The following is a 22461-nucleotide window of genomic DNA, read 5'->3' as shown; positions in this document are numbered from 1 at the left end:
CGCCTTGATTCACCCTCAGGGCTTGACCCTGAAAGTCCATCACTGACCCGATAAAAGGCTGCGGGCTATCTACCCGCAAACTGGACGCGGTGGCGGAAGCTACCAACAGGTGAAGGCTTTATATCGAGTGCCAGACACAGATTGGAACTCAGAGATCAGGAATCGTATGGATTAGTAAAATGTGGGCATCCTGGGCGGATTGCGCCCGTTACTGTTGACAGTTTGTCATTGTTGATTAGGGAAAAGAGGCCTTTAGCAGCCTCGCTTATTTCGGTTTACACGCTCTTTCTTGTCTGTCCTTTTTTCACATTTTTGCCTAGACGCACTACCACTAGGTTTCTTTTATGGCCCCACACATGCCCTGCCACTCAAACTCCAAAGCAACTCTTGGCCCCCACAGCGGATCCTCATCTGGCCCACCCCGCCACCCAGACAGGTCGGTTTAGATTCCAACACACATGCAACATGCAGGTTTGGGGAGAACAGGGGGGAAGGGAAGGGAATTTTACGGAGTCTCTCACCGGGGAAGGATAACGTCACTACGCACATCACAAAAGCTTGAGCAACCTCAGAATGGCAACCCCAGACGTTAAATGCATTACCCTCAACATCCAGGGCTTGAATTCCCCCCTAAAACGCAATGCATTGTTTCATAGACTAGCCTCGCTCGACTCAGCTCTCTTGTCCCTCCAGGAAACCCACCTCGGATCCGCTGACGAATTTCGCCTTAAACTCTATCCCACAAAATGATTTGCTTCCAGCGGCTTGAAGAAACGCGGGGTCGCCATTCTAGTGTGCAAGGACATCCCCCTAAAAACAGTGAAGGTTGTGCGGGATGGGGAGGGAAGGTTTCTCTTACAAGTAGCAAAGTTGTGGGGATGCAAAATAACCCTGTTCTCATTGTATGCTCCAAATGCTGAACAGGACTTGTTCTTCGCTTTACTATCTAAATCCTTGATGGAACATGCAGAAGGTGAACTAATTTTAGGTGGGGATTTCAACGCTGTGATTAATCCCTTCGTTGATAAGACACTACCATCAACGGCCAATAATTAGAAAAATGTTATAGCCCTTACCACATTACTGCGGGAGCATTCACTTATTGAGGTATGGCAATTTCTCCATCAGGAAACAGGATTATACTTACTTTCACCCATCCATAAGGGATTCTCCAGATTGGATATTTTCTTGCTTTCATATACGCTAATCCCCCTGACAGCAGATGCCAAAATACTCCCAGAAGCTTCTCAAGGACCATGCCCCGGTGAGACTAGCACTTTCTTCCCTCCATGCAATCCCACCTCAAAAGCCACCTTGGCTACTGAACGATCTTGTACTGTACTCACATAGTAGGAGCCATACATTTGTAGTTCAGGGAAAACGATACTTGCAATGTGGGATACAACAGTGTGGGATGCCGGTAAATCAGTAATTAGGGGGCATCTAATTGAGCAAGCCACACAGAGGGGGCAGCCAAAAGGGTACTGCATGTCCAATTGGAGGGGGAAGCCTGCAGGCTCAAAGCAAAACACAAAGAGAAGGATTTACAGCGCTCCCTAAGAGACTTACAAATAGCAAGGAAAGCGTTGGAGGCACACCAGACGGCGAGGGCAGCACACTATACGATGCTTAAAAAGCAATACTTTTACACGAAGGGGAATAAAGCTAACAAATTATTAACAGCTAAATTGAAATAAACAAGTGAAACAAAATTGGATACACACCTTGCGAGACAGTAAGAGAATTTGTTTAGGAAACAGGCAGCTCCTCATATAGGAAACTCGCAAACCATCAAAAAATGTTTACTGAATGCACAACTCCCGCAAGTCCTGTGGTATTATCGAGCAGCCCAAGTAGCGGTAATGCTTGGCTGGACTGACCCAATGGAATCACCCAAGTGGCATGACATCGAGCAGACAGCAATTCACTGCCCTTTGAATTATCTGCTGTTTCTCCTAAGGAAAACACGCAACCAGCAGGGGCTCTGCCTACCCACCACGCAACAACACTCCAAAGTTGGGATAAAGCCTGTGCGTAAAGAGGCTTCCCAGCAGGCCTTGGCCCACTCTTCCCCTATCACACAGAAGCCGGCCTTCACCCCCAGTTCTCCAGCCCATTTTCTACCGTCGCTGGTTAAAGGAGGAGCCGTTGAGATTGCGAGACCTTTACGATAACAATTTACCCCTAATTTTCGAGCACTGCAAAGAAAAATTCAAACTCCCAGAAACAAAGATTTAAATACATACAGCTTTGCCACTGGATAACTAACCCAGGCATAATACAGGCAGCCACTAGGCCCCCAACAGGAATAGAGCTAACAGTCTTGGAGGGTCAAAACACCCACAAAATAGCCACCTGCTACCGACTCTTGGAGAATATCCCACCAGATGAAAAACTCCCCTACATGTTGGCGTGGGAAAGGGAGCTGGGGGTATCGATTTCCCAGGAGTCCTGGCAAATGATATGGGATAGAGCCCACAAGACTTCACGCTGCACTGCCATCAGAGAAGGAGGCCTTAAACTCTGCTTCCGCTGGTACCTGTCCCATCATAGGCTACATGCAATGAACTCATTCATTATCTTCCTCATCAGATGAACTGTCGAGAGTGAGATCTGATTCTCTAGCAACCAGAAAGAACCACAGTTGCATAGCTTCTGTGCAGAGGGGATGGGAATGCACTCCACCCTTCTTGTTCAGATAGTGCATGGCCTCTGTGTTGTCCATCAGAATCAGGACATGAATCCCCTTGAGCGATGGGGCAAAGGTCTTCATGGCTAGCCTGATGGCTCGCAACTACAGCCTGTTGATATGCCACCTGGCTTCCGTAGGTATCCAAAGGACGCTCACCTGCAAATCCTTGCAGTCAGCGCCCCAAACCCTTCAAGGACACATCCGTGACCATTCGAGTCGGAGGCCAGAAGGATTCCCCCGCCATTAGATTCCTGCGCATGTCCCACCAGAGGAGACCACAAATTACCTGGCTGGACACCTAGAGAGGATTCGAGAGAGTCCCCAGACACTGAGACCACTGGTCCTGTAGGAGCCACTGAAGGGATCTCATGCACAGTCTGACCTCTGGTAAAAGGAACATGCAGGGGGCATGAGTCGCAAAAGGCGGCAAAAAGAAGCCGCTGGTAAGGTGGCGTGTTTCCGGAACAACTGGACCATCTGCTGTATGCTGTCCTTGGTAGGGAAGGCATTCCCTGCCCGAGTGTCTAGGACTGCCCCGATGAACTGCAGCCTTTGGACCAGTATCATGTGGGACTTCTTTAAGTTCAGGGAGAAGCCTAGCCTGTGCAGTAGCAGACCGGTGTCTTCCAGGTGAGACAAAACCTGTCCCACTGACTGACTTCCCCCTGATCAGCCAGTCGTCCAGGTGTGGGAATACGTGGATTCCGGCTCTCCTGAGGTGAGCCGCGACTACCGCCATGAGCTTTGTCAAGACCCTGGAGCAGTGGTCAACCCAAAGGGCAGCACTTTCAACTGATAGTGCTTGTCCCCAATGAGGAACCGTAGGAATTTCCTGTGCCTCTGATGTATGGGCACATGGAAATAGGCATCTTGGTGGTCTATGGACACCAGCCAGTCCTGAAGCTCGGAAGCTTGGCGAATTTCTCTGAACGTCACAATCCTGAATATGTCTTTTTTTTTTAATCAGGATCTTGTTTAGAGCCCGAAGTGTCCAGAATGGGACAGAGACCTCCTCCTGCCATAGGGCACATAGCACCTATATCCTCTGCCTGTAGAGGCAAAGCTGGAGGCAGGCTTAGCAGGCGGCGAGTTTAGCAGCAAGTTTAGACTCCCTACATCTTCCCAAAGAGTCACCTGCCTTTGGTCCGAAGAGCATCTCCCCCTCAAAAGGCATGTCTAGAAAGCCATTTTGTACATTGGGGAAGAAACTAGATATTTTCTAATAGGCCTGCCTTCTCATAACTACTGCCGACCCTGTGGATCAGCCAACACAGTCAGCAATATCCAGGCCTGTTTGCAAAGACTGCTTGGCAGTTTCCATCCCATCCTCCAACAGCTGTATAAATCCATCCCGCATAGGACCTTCCGGGACATATTCGGCTGCATGCTCGACAAACTACGACAAACTGTAGGAGAATTTAGCAAAACCGCAAGCTATGTTTGTGGCCTTGAGAGCCATGCTGCCTTTTTGGCCAAAGCATCCATTCTTTTCCCTTTCCTGTCTGTAGAGAGATTTGACGTGGATGCCGCGGGCCTGGAGGATATGGTAGCAGCCTAAATTACCAGCCCTTTCGGGGAAGGCTGTGTTGAGAGGAAGGAAGGGTCCCCTCTTGCCAGCCTCTACTTTCCCATGGCATTGGTACTCACGGGGGGAAAAGTGCATGGATTTCGCGGGATGGAAGTCAAGGGGTCAGCTATGGCCTGATTGAAGGGCATTTTGTGTGCAATAGCTGGGCCCTCATCCAACATATACATAAGGTCATACCCTTGATGGGGAGTGGCGGGAGACTTGAGCTCGAGGGTGTCAACCACTTTCTCCACTAATGCCCTAAACTTGACATTAAAGTGAGCGTAGGGCTGTTTTTGTTGCATCTCAAGTTCTGGGGATGTGTTCAAACTACTGGCATCTTGGAGGCCTTGAGCAAGTGCAATCAAATGATCTTGGTCCTCTAAATAGTCAACACCGCCTGATCCCACAAAGACGGGGGATTGACCCCCCCACCCCACCTCACACTCCTTGGCCTGATGGTTGCCGAAAATAGACTACAGCGAGTCAAAAAGCCTGTCTGTGATAGAAGTTGAAAGGCGTCGACGTCAAGGGCTTTTCCTTCGGCACTGTGGCCCTGGCTCTCAAGGCAAAGATCTTAGCCGCTTGTAGCGCAGTCTTGGGAGACGATGGAGTGAGCTCCAGTGCAGATGGCTGTGACGGACGAGGGGTGCCGTGGGAGAAGCTTCTACAGGGTGATTTTCGCATCTCTTGGGGCACACGCCCGAAGGCTCAGTCGGTGCCGAAGCCATCGACTTCCTGGCAAGCGTAGCGTTGGGGGTTCCAATCGCCACTTTAGCTGACAAGGCCTGCTGGTCGAGGGTGGGAGCCGAAACATTTCAAGCATTTCTTTCTTAAAAGAATCCCACTCTTTACGAGTGGTCGGTCCCTCAGAGGGCTTACCTCGCTCCGAGGAAGAATCAGATTCCCACTGATGGTGGCATTGCTTCTTCTCCCGTGAGGAAGATGAGGAATGGCTTCTTGAGCGGACCCTCCTTTTTGCAGTGCCGGCCCTCGTCGTGTCGAGTGTGCTCCTCAGTCTCGGCCTCAGACGACCAGAGGAGAGACCGCGCCAGAGATTTGGATGACGGTCGGCCAAGGGCCAGCTTACCGGCTGTCTCACAAGGACTTGGGTTGCATCTTGGTGCACGACGCGCAGGGCTCTGTCGCGAGTGGAACCCAAACACCATAAACGGATGTTGTGCGGGTCCGTCACTGACATTTTGGCCTCACAATTGGAGCACTGCTTGAAACCAGAGATCCCTTGCAAAGACAGTGAGGTGAAAACAAAAAAATGTAATCTGAAAACATTGAGTAAACGCAAGTAGGTTCCCGATGGAGCATGCGAGCACGTGAAAAAAAAGGAACTGAAGCATGGGGCGTAGTGACATGGTGTACATATAAGATGCCTGACATCACTTCCGGAGCAGCCAATCGAGAGCCAGACAAGACAGGACGGATCGACGGCCGAGTCGAGGGCCACTATGCCACTGTAACAGCAGAGCTGGATGATGGATATCTATCAAGATGAGGAATCTGCAGGAGAAAAGGAATCCATTGAAGTATATATTCTGAATTCCTGTCACTGGCGAGGCCTTGGAGGAAGGCTCCACAGCAGTATAAATTAAGAGAACTAAATTAGGACTGACTTTCAGCCTCACAAACTGTGGAATAAATATTTGCAAAATGACCACATGTTTAACTTCTATCTCATTATAAGGGTTTGTTATTGGTGGATTGCCTGCAAGACTCATTTTGTGCATAGATATTGTTCCTAGTTACCTGATGAAAATGGTTGTCCTCGTTCTCCAGATACAGAGCTCTTATATGGTTCTGGACATCTGAGTAAAACATTGCTTCCCAGAACTGCATGTTAGTCCACACCAAATGCTCCTGAACACAGCTGTAAGCAAACTGGGTGATTCCAGAAGTCAGCTTCTGTAGATTGGAAAAGAAAACAGGTAACATTTTAGAAATGTTTGCTCTACAGGTCAAAATGTAATCAAGTTACAATTTGTATTGTTTGTGTGTTTTGGTCTCCTTGTGTTCACAGAAGGAGATGATCTAAAGCTAGCAGAGAGGTCTACTATCTATCCCTGACTCACCTAATGGTAGACATGGCTGAATAGTGAAGGGAAACTCTTAAGATGGTAATGGGGAGGCCACCAGGGGGCGCACAGGCAATGGCTCCCTGAGTGCATAGCTCCCGCCGAGGCCCGGGTATCCCACGGGATTGAGCCCCCCCGATACCCCCCCCCGCGAGCACAACTGGGGCGACCGACTCGGCGCCCCCCCGCCCCCCAACGAGAGAAAGAACGGAGCGCGAGCTCCCCGGGGAGCCGGAGCACGAAGCCCGTGGCGCCGGAGCGGGAGACGCAGCAGGAAAGGAGCGGCCTTGGGACCGCGAGCGAGGCGGTCTCACCCCGGGCGCACACGGCACCCCAGCCCGACGGACCTTCGCTCCCCCCATCAGCACCACCCCCCCCCAGGGTGCGGAGAAAGACCCGGCCGAGGTCCGAGCCCCCGGGACTTCGGGGACGTGGCAGTGGGGCGGCCCTCTCCGCCCCTCCCCCCGCGGCCCAGTCCAGAGCGAAGAGCGCCGGGGCGGCCCGCGCGGCGTGGAGGCGGCATCAGGGGGATCGGAGCAGGGCTCCTGGGAGTCGGCACCCCCCCCCCCCCCGAAAGTGAAGAGAAGGAGCGGGGCGCCCCCCCCCCCCGGGACGACAGCGCAGACCAGGTCAGCGGAGGAGGCGGCACCCTGGGGCCTGGAGCGGTGCCCCCGGGGACTCGGAGCCCTCCCCCCTCCGGGAGTGAAAGAAAGGAGTGGGGAGGCCCCTCCCCCCCCCCTGGGGGGTTACCAGCGCCGGAGCCCAGCACAGCACAGCAGAGTAAGGGGACTCGCCCCCCCACAGGCGAGCATCCCGAGCGGGGCAGAACCCCGAAAGCAAGAAGACCAAAGGCGGGGTCTGTGGACCAGGGCCCCCCCCAGAGACAACACGGCCCGAAGTGGGGGGTGACCAGGGTGAGAGGCCCCCGCCAGCAGTTGGTGGGGCGTGTGCCCGCCCGGAGGTGCTCCCCCCAGGACCCACGGAGCGAGCCACAACGTCCCCCCCCCTTATTTGGATTGGAAGGTTGGGCCCCCTTGATCCACCATCCCCCCCACCCAAGGAGAGCGGAGGAGGCCCCAGAAGACAAGGCACTTGAAAAGGGTGTGAGGCCCCTGCCTGAGAACAGGTGGGGCGAGTGCCCGCCCCACAGACTTTGCCCCCCCACTTGGGTCACCTGTGGAGCGCATACCCAAGCAAGGAAGGACGGGCCAGTAGGGGACCCCCCGCCCCCCGCCGCGGGGACTTAGATGACAGGACACAGGGAAGAACCACATGAGCTGGAGGGAAGCCTTGCAGAGATACCGGTTCCGGGGGGTTGAAAGAGGTGACAAAGGCTTAACCCGCGAAGGAACCATGGCCCAATCGGGGGAAGCTTCCCCCTCCTCGGCGGCAATGGAAAGGGGCTTTGCCTCGATCCTACAAGAAATAAGGGACATGCGCTCTGACATTGCCCAAAAATTTGAAAAAATGGACCAGAGGGTGGACAAGATTGAGGACAGGCTCCTACAGGTCGAATCCAACCAATCCTCCATAGCAGTCCAAGACATACAATATAGCATGAGGTTGGAGGCCCTGGAGAGGAGGGACGAGGAGAGAGCCCGGCAGATGGACGATTTCGAAAACAGGGAGAGGAGGAACAACCTCAGAATCTTTGGAGTGCCCGAAATAGAGGGGGGAAACGGAGAGGGACGTCACCCGAGCAGTACGAGACATCATTACTCTCCTGTTCACGGAGGAACTGACAACTGAGCCAACTTTCGACAGGGTGCACAGGGCGGGGGGCAGGGCCGGGGCCCCCCGGTCGATTCTGGTCCGGTTTCACTACTACTCAGAGAAGACGAAGGTGTTGGAGGAGGCCAGAAAGGCTAGGGAAATCACTTATAACAACGCACAAGTCTCGATATACCAAGACCTCTCCGCCTACACGCTGGCCAGGCGCAGGATGTGCCGCCCTCTCACACAGGTGCTTAAGGAAAAGGGAGTGCGCTACAGATGGGGCTACCCCTTCTCCCTGACTTTCGAATACATGGGCCAAAGATCAACCCTGATCACGGAAGAGGACATAAGGGGAGCCATACAGGAATACGCAGTGGACACGAACCCCCGGAGGGGCCCATCGGGGCCGGAGCACGGGAGACCCGGCGGCCCTGGCCTGCCCGGCGAGAGGAGAAAGCGCACCGGCGCGAGGAAATTCAGGAAAATGAACACCCCCTCCCCTTCTAAGGACGGAGAACTTAACGACTCCGAAGACTGAGCACGGGGGCACCCCGGTGTGCCCTGGTCGGAGGGACGCAGACTCAGAGGATTCACCACTATCATCGTCCCTACGACCTGCAAGTAGGAGGGGTCCGCAGAGGGGTCACAGACGCGGGAGATCTTAGGGGGCTCAAGGAGATGAGCTTCTAATGCAGATTGCCTGGCCGAGGTGGGCAGGCTGGTGGTTCGGCCAAAAGCCAGCAATGGCAGAACTACTTGGCTGGACGCCGGGGCGGGGGGTGGGGGGGACCACAGGAGTTGGGGAAGTTCAGTTACGGTTTGGGGAGGGGGGGGCAGTTGGGGTTTCGTTTTAAGCCCACCTGGGGGGAGGGCGCGGGAGTAAAAGGGGAACACAGAGTCGAAATAACGGAGCACACAGGGAAGAGCGTAGGGGAGGAGTTGACCGAGAGAGAGAAAAATAGAGACTATGGCTGACGGGCTGCCCGCCCTGGGAGTGGGCTCTCTTAATGTCCGTGGGTTAAACACCCCCACCAAGAGGTCCTTGCTCTGCAGGGAATTTAGAAGGGCACACCTGGATTTTCTCTTCGTTCAAGAGACTCACTGGCCACAGGGGAAGGAGCCCAAAATGCGGGGAGGGGGAATTGGCGAGGTCCACAGTGCATCCCACAAGTGCAAAAAAAGAGGGGTCGCCATCCTGGTAGCGAAACACGTGGGTTTCGAGAAAGAAGCCACGCTGAAAGACCCGGGGGGCCGTTACCTGCTGGTGCGGGGGTCCCTGCAGGGGGCCCCACTGACCGTAGCGGCCATCTATGCCCCAAACGAAGGCCAAGCCCAGTTCTGGGAGGAGGTGGGGGACAAACTCAAATATTTCATCCACGGCACGGTGGTGGTGGGGGGACTTCAACATGGTTCTGGACCCCACCCTGGACAGGAAACGAGTAGGCCCGCAGTCCTCTAGAGCTGCGGACGAGATCATGGCGCGCACCTTCCAAAAAGTTAACCTAGAATTGGGCCTGTTGGACACGATCCCCATCCCTAGAACAGACTCCCCCCCTTTACATATTACTCGGCCATCCACACGTCGTTCTCCAGGATAGACTACATCCTGGTAGACGAGACCCTACGTCCATTTGTCTCGGGCCACAGGGTAGACCCCGTCCCCTGGTCTGATCACGACTTGGTCCGAGCTACAATAGCAAGGGGAGGTCTACACGAAAGCAGAGGGAGATGGAAGTGCAACGACTCCCTGTTAAAGGACGAAGTCCTATCCCAGGAGGTCCTCGAGGCCATCACGGAATTCTTTGAGCTTAATGACAATGGGGAGGTGGGTCCGCATACCCTCTGGGACGCCTTTAAGGCAACCTTACGGGGAACCCTGATTAAAATAGGAGCCCAGAAAAAAAGGCAAAGGGAGGGCCAGGAAAGGTACCTCAGGGAGAAAATCGCACTACTCCAACCTGGGGGTCTCCCCACGGTTCCCCTAGATAGCGAGCAGGTGCCCGAATTGGACTACTACAGTCTGCAATTGAAGGATCTCCTCCTCCACAAGACGGAGAGGAGTCTCCAACTGGTCAAACTAAAGTACTATGAAAAAGGGGACAGGGCGGACAGGATTCTGGCTTGGAAACTGAGGGAGGTGCAGAAAAGCCGATTAGTGAAAGAGGTTAAGGACGAGGTGGGAAAGGTAGGCCACGACACACCCCACATTGGCGAAGCCTTCCGCCGATATTATGAGAAATTATATTCGTCCGAGTACAATGGGGAGGAGGCGGAGATGGTGGGGTTCCTGAATTCAATCCAGATCCCGGCCCTGACCAGGGAGATAGCGGAGGGGCTGGAGGGCCCGGTGACCGAGGACGAGGTAGAGCGTGCGATTGGAGGAATGAAGGTGGGCACTTCCCCGGGCGAGGACGGGTACTCTGTCTACTTTTACAAAAGGTTCCGCTCGGCCCTCTCCCCCCATTTGGTAAAAGTGTTCAACGCGGTGCTGGAGGGGGGGTCTCTTCCGGACTCCATGATGGAGGCAATTATTGTGGTGTTCCCCAAGGACGGCAGGGACCCTAGGGAATGCTCCTCCTACCGACCCATCTCCCTGTTGAATGTTGACGTGAAGATTTTGGCCAAGGTGCTTGGGGGACGGTTGGAGGGGGTCTTGCCGAAGTTGGTCCATGGCGACCAGGTAGGATTCATTAGGGGGAGACAGGGCTCAGACAACATCCGGAAGACCATAGACCTGATGCACTATGCCCAGAGGTCAGACCTGGACGCAAGCGTCCTGTCCCTAGACTCGGAAAAGGCGTTCGACAGGGTGGAGTGGAGATTCATGGAACTTACCCTCCAAAAAATGGGCTTTGGTCCACACATCAGGGAATGGGTGGCGGCTTTATATAGGGCCCGAGGGCCAGGGTCCAAGTCAATGGTGGGTTGTCGGAGCCCTTCCCCCTGTCGCGGGGGACAAGACAGGGATGCCCACTCTCCCCTCTAATCTATATCCTCTCCATGGAACCGCTAGCCATAGCAGTCAGAGCCCACTCAGAGATTAAGGGGATTATGAGGGGGGAGGTGGAATTTAAGCTATCCCTGTTTGCAGATGACATCCTGGCTTACTTAGTAGACCCGAAATCCTCGCTCCCCCCGCTCATCTCCTTGATGGCTACCTACGGGCGTTTCTCTGGTCTCAAGATCAACGCGTCTAAATCAGTCCTGCTCCCTATGAGAACCCGGGACCCGGGCTTGGACGCCCTCGCCAGCCTGGAGGGAATATCGGTGGGAAAGGCCTCCATTTGATACCTGGGAGTCCTCCTTACTCGGGACCTAACCAATCTAGCCCCTGCTAACTATGACCCCGTTGTGGCAGGAATCACTGCAGATTTGAGGAGGTGGAGGTCTATGATTCTGTCTTGGTACGGCCACATGACGGCTGTGAAAATGAACATTCTCCCGCGACTTCTATATCTTTTCACCGCCCTCCCATCTGTAGTCCCTGACCGGTCCTTCAGAGCCCTTCAGAATGCAGTGCGGGAATTCATATGGCAGGGTAAGACCCCGAGAACTGCCAATGGGGTCCTGACCTTACCGAGGGAGGAGGGAGGGTTTGGGTTACCAGACTTTCAACTCTATTTCCGGGCAGCCCAACTACGCGTCCTCCTAGAACATATGAAAGAGGGGTTGGGCACTTACTGGTCATACCTGGAGGACATGGACGCCCACCCACTGAAGATTCGGGACCTCCTTTGGGCCCCTAGCAAGTTTATTCCAAACAGACTCAAATCCCACCCAACCCTGGGAGTCCTCTGGACGATCTGGAGGGAGGGTCCCCAGACGGCACACCTAACATCATGGCCATCACCGATGTCCTCTCTTTGGGGTCACCCCCTCAAACTGGGAAGCAGGGGGTTCCGCAACGCCCAGTCGTGGTCAGACAAGGGAATGGAGTGGGCGGGGCAGATGTTCAGGGAGGGAGAATTCCGGCCATATGAGGAACTAAGGGACGCCCTCGGTCAGGGGTCCCTCTCCATATTTGAATACATCCGCCTGAAGGGTATTCTATGTGACCAGGCCTGGGGCCAGAACCTGAAAAGACAGCTGACCCCCTTCGAGAAGCTCCTGGACTCGGCAACCTCCAGGAAGGGTGCGGTATCAGGGATGTACAAGCTACTGAACACGGTCAACCTAGGGGAGAGAAGGGGGTTCCGCTCGTTCTGGAATGACTTAGCGGGGGATGAGATCTCAGAGGACGCCTGGGCGAGAATATTTAAAATAGCCTTCCATGGGAACTTATTCACGGCGGATATGGAACACAACTTCAAGATTTTACAGGGGTGGCACAGAGATCCAATGAAGTTGGCTAAAATGTACACGGGAGTGTCCCCCGCATGCCCAAGGGGATGTGGCCAGGTCGGTACGAGAGGGCACATGTGGTGGCACTGCCCGAAAGCCCAAGCATACTGGGAGAAGGTGAGGGGCTGGATCGCCGAAGTTTCTGATGAGCTTCTCCCCCAGAACCCCCTGACAATGCTGCTGGGCCTCCCCCCTGAGGACTCGGACATTCCCCGATACCCTAGGATGTGGGAGACAATGCTAAGGGCGGGAAGGGTAGCACTGGCCCAGAAATGGAAGAGCCTGGAGACCCCATCGAAGGAGATCTGGCTAAAAAAGGTAAAAAACATGTACCTGATGGATAAACTGACGGCAATGATGAACAATAATTTGGGCTCTTTCCACGCAAACTGGTACGAGGCACAGCAGACATGGGGTTGGGATGTGCACTGATCCTCAAGGGGGACAGGGAGCGGACAGGGCCCTCGGCCCGGGGGACGATGGTAGTTCATAAGCCATTTCTAATAGTTAATGCTCTCGCTCTTCCTGGAGCTCCAGACTCTCGGAGCTTACATAGTGGCTCCCCAGCAGAACGGTTCTATGAGGACTAAGTTTTTTTGGGTTTTTCCCTTTTTTGGGGGGGGGGGGGTGGGGTGGTGGTGTTTGGGGTGGGTGGGGGGGGGGGGGTTTGGGCCTGTTACTCGCACAAGTTGTGAAAATGTTCTGCGCCCTCTTGTTATATTATGAAAATGCCAATAAAACTAAGTTGAAAAAAAAAAAGATGGTAATGGAAGGGGTTAAGATACAGCGGAAACGATGCATTTAATAAGAGCTTATCTACACCAAGATAGACAGTTTCATAATGTCTTCTGTGAAGGTCAAACGATTAAGAAGGTGAACAAACGCTATTAAGGGACAGTATTACAGTTGCAACACTATCAGTTAGGGCACCATGAATGTCCAATGTTCTGCAGACACTGAAGCTTCCAAATCCAGTGCTCAGTATCCTGGGGTTGTGTGGGAGAGAGACTGGCTTCTGATTGGCTGAACTGAATATGGCCCTGATGCTGCAATACCATCAATGTTAAACAAAGGCCTAAGACGAGAACTCTATCAGGTAGGTCTCTTTTACGGCAGGCAACTGTTTTAAGATTGATGGGTCTATGTTCACCTGTGCCAACACAGGTCTCTGGGTTTTTATAGCCTGGTCTGGTGGAAACCATGATGAACTGTGGGAAAGCAGCACTACAAGATTACATGAAGCCCACTGGGGAAAGTGGTGAACCAGAGGAACAATGAACTGTTGTAACTAGTGTGCTGTAAGGCAGTACTGTTGCCAATGAGTCCCACCACCAGACAGATGCAAATTGTGTTCTGTAAAAAAAGACTGTGCACAGTAGTGTCCCCATGTACTTTTACAGATGGCACACAAAACACTACAACTATCAGATGTTTCAAGGGTTTTAAATGAATGTTGATTAAGCCCTATGGCCACCCCCTCTCTGTTACGAACCTCCTGCTTAGCAGAGGCATCGTAATCCTGGGCTGGTGCGCCTGAATATTTACCCCTACTAAGGTCTGACTTGTTCTCACTATGGCACCCTAAATGTTGTCTAACTGGGCTCCCAAAGGGACTTCCTAACTGTCTCTACTCCATCCAATGGTTAGTATTCCAGAAGAATAGGAAAAGTGCAGGAGAGACATCCCAGATGTAATCAGTCATGCTAACTCTCCTTTTCCTACACTGTGTTCTCACAACACTACTCACCACACCTCTTTGCTTCTATCCGTTTGAGGTCACCCACTCCTAACCCTTAACCTCCATCTTTTCATGTTGCTGCCCCCTCTCCTCCACACTGCTGACCCCTCCTTGACACTGTTGACACTTCCTCCACACTACTCAAAACATCCTTCTTTCACCCGGTATCATGCTTCACAGACACTTCTTTCACTAACTCACATGACCACACCCACCACACTATCATGCACACTCACACCGCCGTACAACTTGCACTCAATAACCAATGGTTCTATGTGATTATCGCGAATATTAAAGGCTGTACACAAAAAAGACTGACTTTAAGCCAATTTTGTGCAGCCTTTAATATTTGAAATGCATACATTCCCCCCGCCCCTTTGAAATAGCAGGTGTCACCCCCGAGTCCTCTTCAACCTCTAGCCCATCCCTAACTCCGCCTCACACTCAGACACACCTTTTATATAGCTCCCCCCGCCTCACATACAAACACATGCAGAGACACTCCTTCTCTGCAGCCCCATCCCCATCACAAACACTGTCCCCTTTCATACACAAACGCAAACACACACTTATCTGAAACCCTTCTTACCATGGCCATCTCGGTGAGCCCCTGTGCGCACTCGTGTGACGATTGAGATTTAGATATATCGCTCTGAGCGTTCTCAGGGCAGTCTTTCTAAATCAGAGTTTCATTTTTGGGAAAATGAAAGACTTGTTCACTTAATACCCCAACCAATACCAAACCTTTTCCAGAAAACTCTGTCCCTTCTTTCCTCCTGCTGGTATCTTGGTTGACGTCCACCACCCTCTTACCTCACCACACCAGATCTTTAATGCTCCCCTCCTATATCTGTTATAGGTTGTCTTACCCAGGCCAATCTGGCCCACTCTTTACAATCCCAGAGGTGTCACATTTGACAAAAAGTGGGTTAAGCCCCGCCTCACCTCCCCCACACGGGCCCACTGCGGAGTATTGATGGCAGCCTGATAAGCAGATTGTCCCAGCTCATGCTAAGGGGCCTGGTACTTGGCATCCGTGAGGTACATCTTTGCTGGGGGTCTGTACACATGGCAGTGCTGTGCAACTCCAGGCACCAACACACCTTTTTCTGCCAGCATGTTCGCTCCTGGCGCTGTCTTTCATCCGCCCTGCCCCGACAGTAGAAGCAGGAGGGTTGTTGCTGCATTGGATATGGTCCTCTACCAATTCTTGGAGCACGAATGCCGCTCTAGGGCTTCTGGGATATTGATGATTTCATTTGCTGGTTATCCCTCTGACGCTCAAAGAAAAAGTCTGCCGTGCATTTGAGTTTTTAGTTGTGGTGCGAGACAGGTTTGTCCCGCAAAGTTACATGCTGGCACAAGAGGAGCGCTCAGGATTGTGGGTTCTTTCAACTCCCCCCCCCCCACACTCAGGGTTAAGGTTGCCTCTTGATTTCTCTGCCACCATCCAACCTCTTGCCGAAAGGGGTTCTTACCCCTTTTTGACAGGGCCATGGACTTGGCCGTGTCACAGTATAAAATAAATCGTATCGACTATCGAGGGTCATAGAAAAGGTTTTGGTGCATTCGGCATAGGTATAGGTATAAAATACTGAATCCGAAAATACTGAGGTAGGTGAGCAGGGGTTGCAGTGGTGTCCCCCGCACTCCTACTTCGGCATTTTCAGGTGCGGGGTTGTCCCCCAAATACAAGAAACAATGCCAGAGACAAAAAATTATAATAAATAAAAGCTTGAATTGCAAATTATGGCAGAGTGAGCATCTGTATTTTGCAATTCAGACTTTTTGTCCATGTTCTTTTAACGTACATCCAAAATAAATCAATGCCATCAGCCTGCACCAAACACAATGACTGGCTGATGGGACTCACCCAGAGACAATGAAATAAGGTGCAATGGTACACATTGCCTTGGTGGCCATATGGACCTTCCAGGGTTTCCATAAAACTAAGTTATTGCTAAGTAAGGTTTAAAAAAACCTCACTTACTCAGAAGATAAGTCAAAGACCCCAAATTTCAGCAACATTTCTGGGATGGGATCTTACAAACTGAAGCTAAAAAGCAGAACAAATTGAAATCTTCCCCAACAGTATAGTGTGGCGGGTCGGAAGAAGGAGACGGTCATTCAGAAGACACATTTCAATTTCTTTTAATGAAAATTATAAGTATAAGGCCTAACTTTCCCTATCACTAAAGGGAGTACCCTACTTATTTAAATAAACTTAAGGTGCTCGTTGTTTGTCAAAGTCCAAAAGAAAATATGGCCTCTGTTCAAACTGTCCTATCTGGCCCTGCCACTAATGTTAACTAACTTAAACATACCAAGAGAATGATTTGCCTTTGCCTGGTCTCTCCTCCAGTCCATTCAATATTGTCTTGAACTACAACAAATATTATAAGGGAGGAACCCATCGAAATGTCCCCCCTCGATTAAAGAACACTATACCGTCCCAAGTGGCAGTCTTCTAAAGTCTTACCTAAGGTGGGTTTTTGTAAAACTCCCCAACACTTGCAGATGTAGAGTAGGAACATTGTGACAAGAATTGCTCTTTTCATATTTAAAAAAAAAACGAAGTGCAATACTCCAACCACTAAATGGCGACAAATGCAAACGTGAAGCAACACATTCACAAGCCAGGAAATATATATTAGTTGTACAAGTACTGTAAAGTAGACATAATAAAAATGACTAGTGCATGTATGAAAACAATATATTGAGCCATATAGTAGAATGTAAGCCCACTACCCAGTTGTAGGCACAAACAGTGGCAAGAGGGAAGAAAAGGAAATCAGACATTCAAATACATAGTAAAAAGACAAAACGGTATGCCAACTGCAAACACCAACACAGTCACAGTATTTCTAGACCTCTAGCGCATAGTATTTGGAAAAAACAAATGTGCACCTCACAGTCGATGCAGGGCCTAGGCAGGGGAAACAAATCTAACACAGCTAGAGGCCACTAAAATATAGATACACTTTAGACTGATGGCACCAAACATGACGAATGAAAAATAGAAACGTTGTTAGTGGAAATAGTTAGTGTTCAGGCATTTGTATTGGCATACGTGAATAAAGGACTTTAAGAGTACATTAAAAATCATAGGTGTGAGCTAATCGTCTCATCTGTGGCCGAAAACATACTAGACCCAAACTGGGATAGAGAAACATACCCAAATATTACCAAAAACACTTTGCAAGTGTTTTTCGGAAGAGTAAAATGCTCCCCACAGAGACACAGGTCAGTCAGTAGGCAATCCACTTGTATGGAGAAAATGCCTGGTAAGTCCCTGTTTTGCCCGCAGAAATGGATTTGCTGGCAAGCTACCACAGGGTTGGACAGAGAGGACCCTACAGAAGAACTCCAGAAGAAGCCTTGAGAAACAGCAGCCCTGAAAGGAGATGCAGCACACCAGGCAAGTACTCATCGTGATGGTTCCCAAAAAGTCAGTTCAAGAATCCCCAAACACAGTAAGCCTTTTCAGATTCGTTTTTACCTTAATTATCACTAGAACCATGAACCTTTACTTTTATTTGATTTCTATTTGAAAAGCATTCACCTTTGTGTGGATATTTAATACCCGTCTTTATTATGAAGTACATCTTTTAGAAAATGTACTGTGTGGAATACCTTTGTGTGTCGAGCAGGGATTAGCTGTACTGTCTACTTGGGCCGTGCCACCCCCAAAAACAGTTAAGCCTATCTGCTACGCCATGTTTATTACTGTGAGAATTTAGACTAACATAGTGGAATCCTATACTCACACACTTTTGAAAAAACGTAAGATATTTGATGATTAACCTTACACAAGTATATGTATATGTACTGTGTATTGCTCCTTATTGTTTATGTAAGTACCAGCTCTCTCCCCAACTAAGAGTTAAGTCAGAATACCCTAGCACACTACCATTGTGAAGCCACGCTTAACAGAAGGTACATTCTGCACATTTTTAGTTGGTCTTCCCCAAACTCTGAGGACTTGTAGACAATCATCCTGACCCATTGCCTCAAGATTTTCAAGTAATTTGTATTCTCTTAATAGAGAGTTGTTACACCGCAATGCAAAACTGTCAGAGAAGAGACTGTTACTGATAAGTACAACAACAATATATCTTACCCTACAGAAAGCAGTCACCAAAGGCAACAGAGAAGCTGCTATTCCATGCTCATCCATCGGAGTGCAGTCCTGCGGAGAGAGAAGACAAAAGATTTAAAATTAATTAAGACACCTCTGGGATGTAAAAGCATACTTTATCATGGACAAACACTTCTTTGCTATCACTCAATTTAATCTTCCATCGGTCACCTAAAATGAACATAAAATGTACACCAACATCACAAAGTATCAGACAAGAAGCAGAGATGTATGAAGTGGTCACCCAAGTATAAACTGCTGAAGCACAGAAAGAGTTATTGTATATACATTATTTTCTTTACCACCATATCAGTGCTGAAACCAATTATCAAATACAAGGAAAGAAGCATCCAAGAACAGTTTGACAAACTCCTAGACCACCCAAATCTAGAAACATTCTATTTGATCCAAAATCTTAACTCAGAAAAATGCTCGATACCTGAATAATTTATGGAAGCAAAACTCTGACCCTGAGTCAGGATTTGCAAAATGAGGTATTTTATCAACCCATTACCAAATTTAGGCTATTTAGTACAAAATGAAGACTTCCTTCTAAATCTTTAGGGCACCGCTAAGGTTAATGGCTTACAGAATGGCTGCCAGATTCTACTGTCGACAATTAAAAAGAAAGCCCCATTTAGAGATTGCAAGATCTGTAGTATTACTAACAAATAAACCTGTGTCACACCAGAGTTACACAAACTGTGATCAGAGAAAACCAAACTCTACAAAAACGGGCTCAGAAATGTATTAGATATTGACAAGGAAAGTTATCAGTCAACTTCAAAACAATACAAGAGCTCTCTAATTAAGGTCAAGAAGGAACATTACGAATCTCGTATTACCGCTGCAAATTCTAATTCAGAGGACTCTGGCATTGAGGTATTTAGGGAGGAAAAGATGGAAGGTGATTGTTATAGACTTATTAGTCAACAAAATAAAGAGAAAAGCTAACTCTCCCTATCTCTAAAAGGGGTGCATCAACTAAAGTTCTAATGGGTCTCTCAAGATGTATTTTGTAACTTAAGACGTCCGTCTTGTGTCAAAAGTCCCCATCTCTGTCCCTTACACCTATAATTAAACTAAAGGTTGTGCCAATGTTTTTGGTACTGGACAATTACTCCCTCCTCCTGGGCTGGATGGCACAGGTCTGGTTACAAGTTCCTCACCACGGGGAAGCACTTGCTTCCCCTGGCCTTGGTTGCCAGGAGAATGAATCCCTTCTCCTGGTCTCTTGACTTCCCAGTTTCACACAACCAAGGGAGGGGGGAAATGACTCCCTTCCCCTGGTCTTTCTTGGTTACCAAGATAATGACTCCCTTCTCCTGGTATCAGGGTTCACAGTTCACAACACCAGGGGGAATATCTCCGTCCCCCTGGCTTTCTCTCACTTTCTTTCACAGTTCACAACACATGGGGCAATAACTTCCTTCCCCTGACCTTTCTCAGGCCATCACAGTTCACAATACCAGAGGTGTGGGGGGTAGCTCCCTTCCCCTGGCCTTCCTGGAGTTCTAATTATGCATGGTTCCTAGACCCAGGTTCCTCTTTGCGTTGGTAAACCTGGTTCACTAACCTGCCAGTTACTAACATGAGGAAAATGACTTGTGCCACTCTTAAGCTTTGGGTCCCAAATATGCTGATGGCAATCAGGAAATGCTTCAGCTATCATGGGATTATAAGTAGGATGCGACTAACATCAATAAGATCTGTGACCTAACCGGGGAAGCGTGGCCAGCAGCAGAGCGATGAGGACATGAGCCTGCAGAGCTCTGTGGCCGGAATGAAAACATGCTAAATCCTTGATATTCGCACCTAAAATCGAGCTATGCAGAGGGCAGAGAAGCGGGCGAGCTGAATCGCCACCTAACGATTCCAGGGACGGACACAGCGCTACCCGCAGAAAGCGATACTGCAGATTGACATCCAGGTTGCATTGGCTATTTTGGTCCGGGAGGCCCGCCGCAGTGATAAGTGGAAAGGAGCAGGCTCTGGAGCGGGAGGTGGCGGCTCCTTGTCTGGGCAGGAGTGGCGGGGAAGGGCCTGCCATTAGCGGAGAGCTCAGCAGAGAACCCAGCGTGACCTGGGCTGAGAGTCAGAGGCCTAGGAGGGGTGTTTGAGGAAGGTTTCTCAGAAAAGGCAATCAAGGTTTGAGTGAGCATGTACAGGGAGCGGGTGAAGAAACCAGGAAAGGAAGCTCTCCAAGGTATTTACACCATCACTGCGCACCAGCTATAGAGGAAGGGGTGCGGGGGGTCGGGACCGGAAAACGCTGCACAGGTGCATGCAGTGGTGACCCCAACAAGCTACTGCTGACATCTTTGGCCTTATTGACTACATTAGGAGCAGAGGATCCCTAAGAGGAGAACCAATAGGAAACGCACAGGAAAGCAAGTAAGAAGAGAGGAAAAGAGAAAAAGGAGATAATTAAGAAAATTTAAAAAACTCAAACGAAGAGCACCTGGCAATAGAGAAAGAAAGAGTGCAAGAAAAAGGCCAGCAACAGAGTTTGACGAAGAGGACCCCAGCCTGAGGCAGATAACTACTGAGACACTGGTGCCGGCCACAGGCTTAGGAAGGTACACATGGGGGCAGCCGAACCCGGCTGGCTTTGGTGGCGCATTGACAGGGTAAACGAAACATGCTTGCAATTCTAGTGGGCTTCACCCCCGCCACTCCCCCAAGGAGAAGCGATGGTGAAAGCACAACAAAAGATGGAGGTGTATGTGGGGGTGAACACAAAACCATCCAAACAGACGCCGCCGAACCGACAGGAGGAAGAAGTAGGCGCGGAAGCATCAATAGGGGAGGGTTATCATGGAGAGTCGTATGGCGGCGATTCAAGACTTGCGCACAGTGCTGGAAAATTAAATTCAGGTGTTTCGAGTGGATGGGACCCTGGTGAACGACGATCTGAAGAAAGTGAATGACAGGGTGTCTGCTGATGAACAACGGGTCAGCAACTTGGATGACACAGTGGAGTTGCTGTAAAATCAGGTTAAGGGCCTGGTGGCGGCTAAAAGGATCCTCAAGGATAGAGCAGAGGATGCAGAGGGCCGTTCCCGGAGATGTAACATGCGATTTGGTTGGGCTACCAGAACGAGAAGAGAATAATTGCACAGAATTTTATGTGGAGATACTGATAATGGACAGTCTGCGCACTTGGGGTCTCAAAATTATTCATGGTGGAGAGAGCCCATAGAGTGCCGGTGCAATCACCACCACCGGGAGCAGCGTGCCCAGGGCAATAATTGCAAAAATACTTAAATTTACGGATCGGGATGTTATCCTACAGGAGGCGATAAGTATCGGCAGTATACAGCAGGGAAATGCGAAAATCCTTACATTCTGTGCCTTCACGCAAGATGTTGTGGGATGGAGTGGGTGGGGGTAAGGAAGGTTAGGGACACACAGCAACGAGGGAAAAGGTACAGTGGTGGTTGCGAATGAGAACAGTTTGATTAAGGGGGAAGATCAGGACTCAACATAGGAGTAGACGGGTAGATCAGACTGAGAAGGGGACAGTATTCAGGGGGAATGGACTGATAAGGGCCGGATGAGATATTCTAGGAGGGTCTGTTGGCAATAGGGACGTGGAATGTTCGTGGCCCAGAGAATAGGTCCAAATGGACAAAGCTACAGAAGTTTGAAACGCTATGGCGTCCAGGTGGCATTACTGCAAGAAACACATTTGACAGACCCTGAACTGGCAGAGCTCCGCAGGAGATGGGGAGGGTGGGATATACATATTAAAGGGGGGTGTTGAGTTGGATAGAAAATAGGGTCCCAGTACAGATTGAATTGACCAAAGGAGACTCAAAGGGGTGGACTTTATGGTGAAGGGGAGATTGGAGGGGCAGATAATTTGCTTAATTAAATTAACATATACGCTCCTAATTCAGACAATGAAAACTACTCTCCATTGGTGGGGATGTTAATGGAAGGGGAACGGGCAGACATTCTCATCTTGGGAAGGGATTTAAATTGTTACCTATATCCAACCAGAGACCGATCTGGAGCAGATGCACAGCTGCGGCTTAAATCGACAAGGTCCCTAAATTAAGTAGCGTCAGGGCTGGACTTGGTGGAATTGTGGAGAGGGACTCATGGGGATGGTGAGGAATACTCCTACTTGCTGGTACACCACACCATACTCCCGATTGGACTACTTATTTGGCCATA

At 50.3% G+C, this 22461-nt stretch overlaps 1 protein-coding gene across 10 annotated transcripts in view; it reads right to left on the bottom strand.

The window, feature by feature from the left end:
• SBF1 (SET binding factor 1) overlaps positions 1-22461 on the bottom strand; it is a 2512102-nt gene that overhangs the window by 1510087 nt on the left and 979554 nt on the right. For all 10 annotated transcript variants that reach the window (XM_069629502.1, XM_069629505.1, XM_069629506.1 and 7 more), the window contains 2 exons: positions 18262-18330; positions 6021-6176 (listed from right to left, as the gene is read on the bottom strand). In XM_069629502.1, coding sequence (XP_069485603.1) covers positions 6021-6176; positions 18262-18330 — 225 coding nt within the window. The remainder of the gene's footprint in view (positions 1-6020; positions 6177-18261; positions 18331-22461) is intronic.

The sequence above is a fragment of the Ambystoma mexicanum genome, chromosome 12 (assembly GCF_040938575.1).
Source record: "Ambystoma mexicanum isolate Mex_15411 chromosome 12, UKY_AmexF1_1, whole genome shotgun sequence".
Lineage (NCBI taxonomy): Eukaryota > Metazoa > Chordata > Amphibia > Caudata > Ambystomatidae > Ambystoma > Ambystoma mexicanum.
This window is presented reverse-complemented; position numbering and strand designations above follow the sequence as displayed.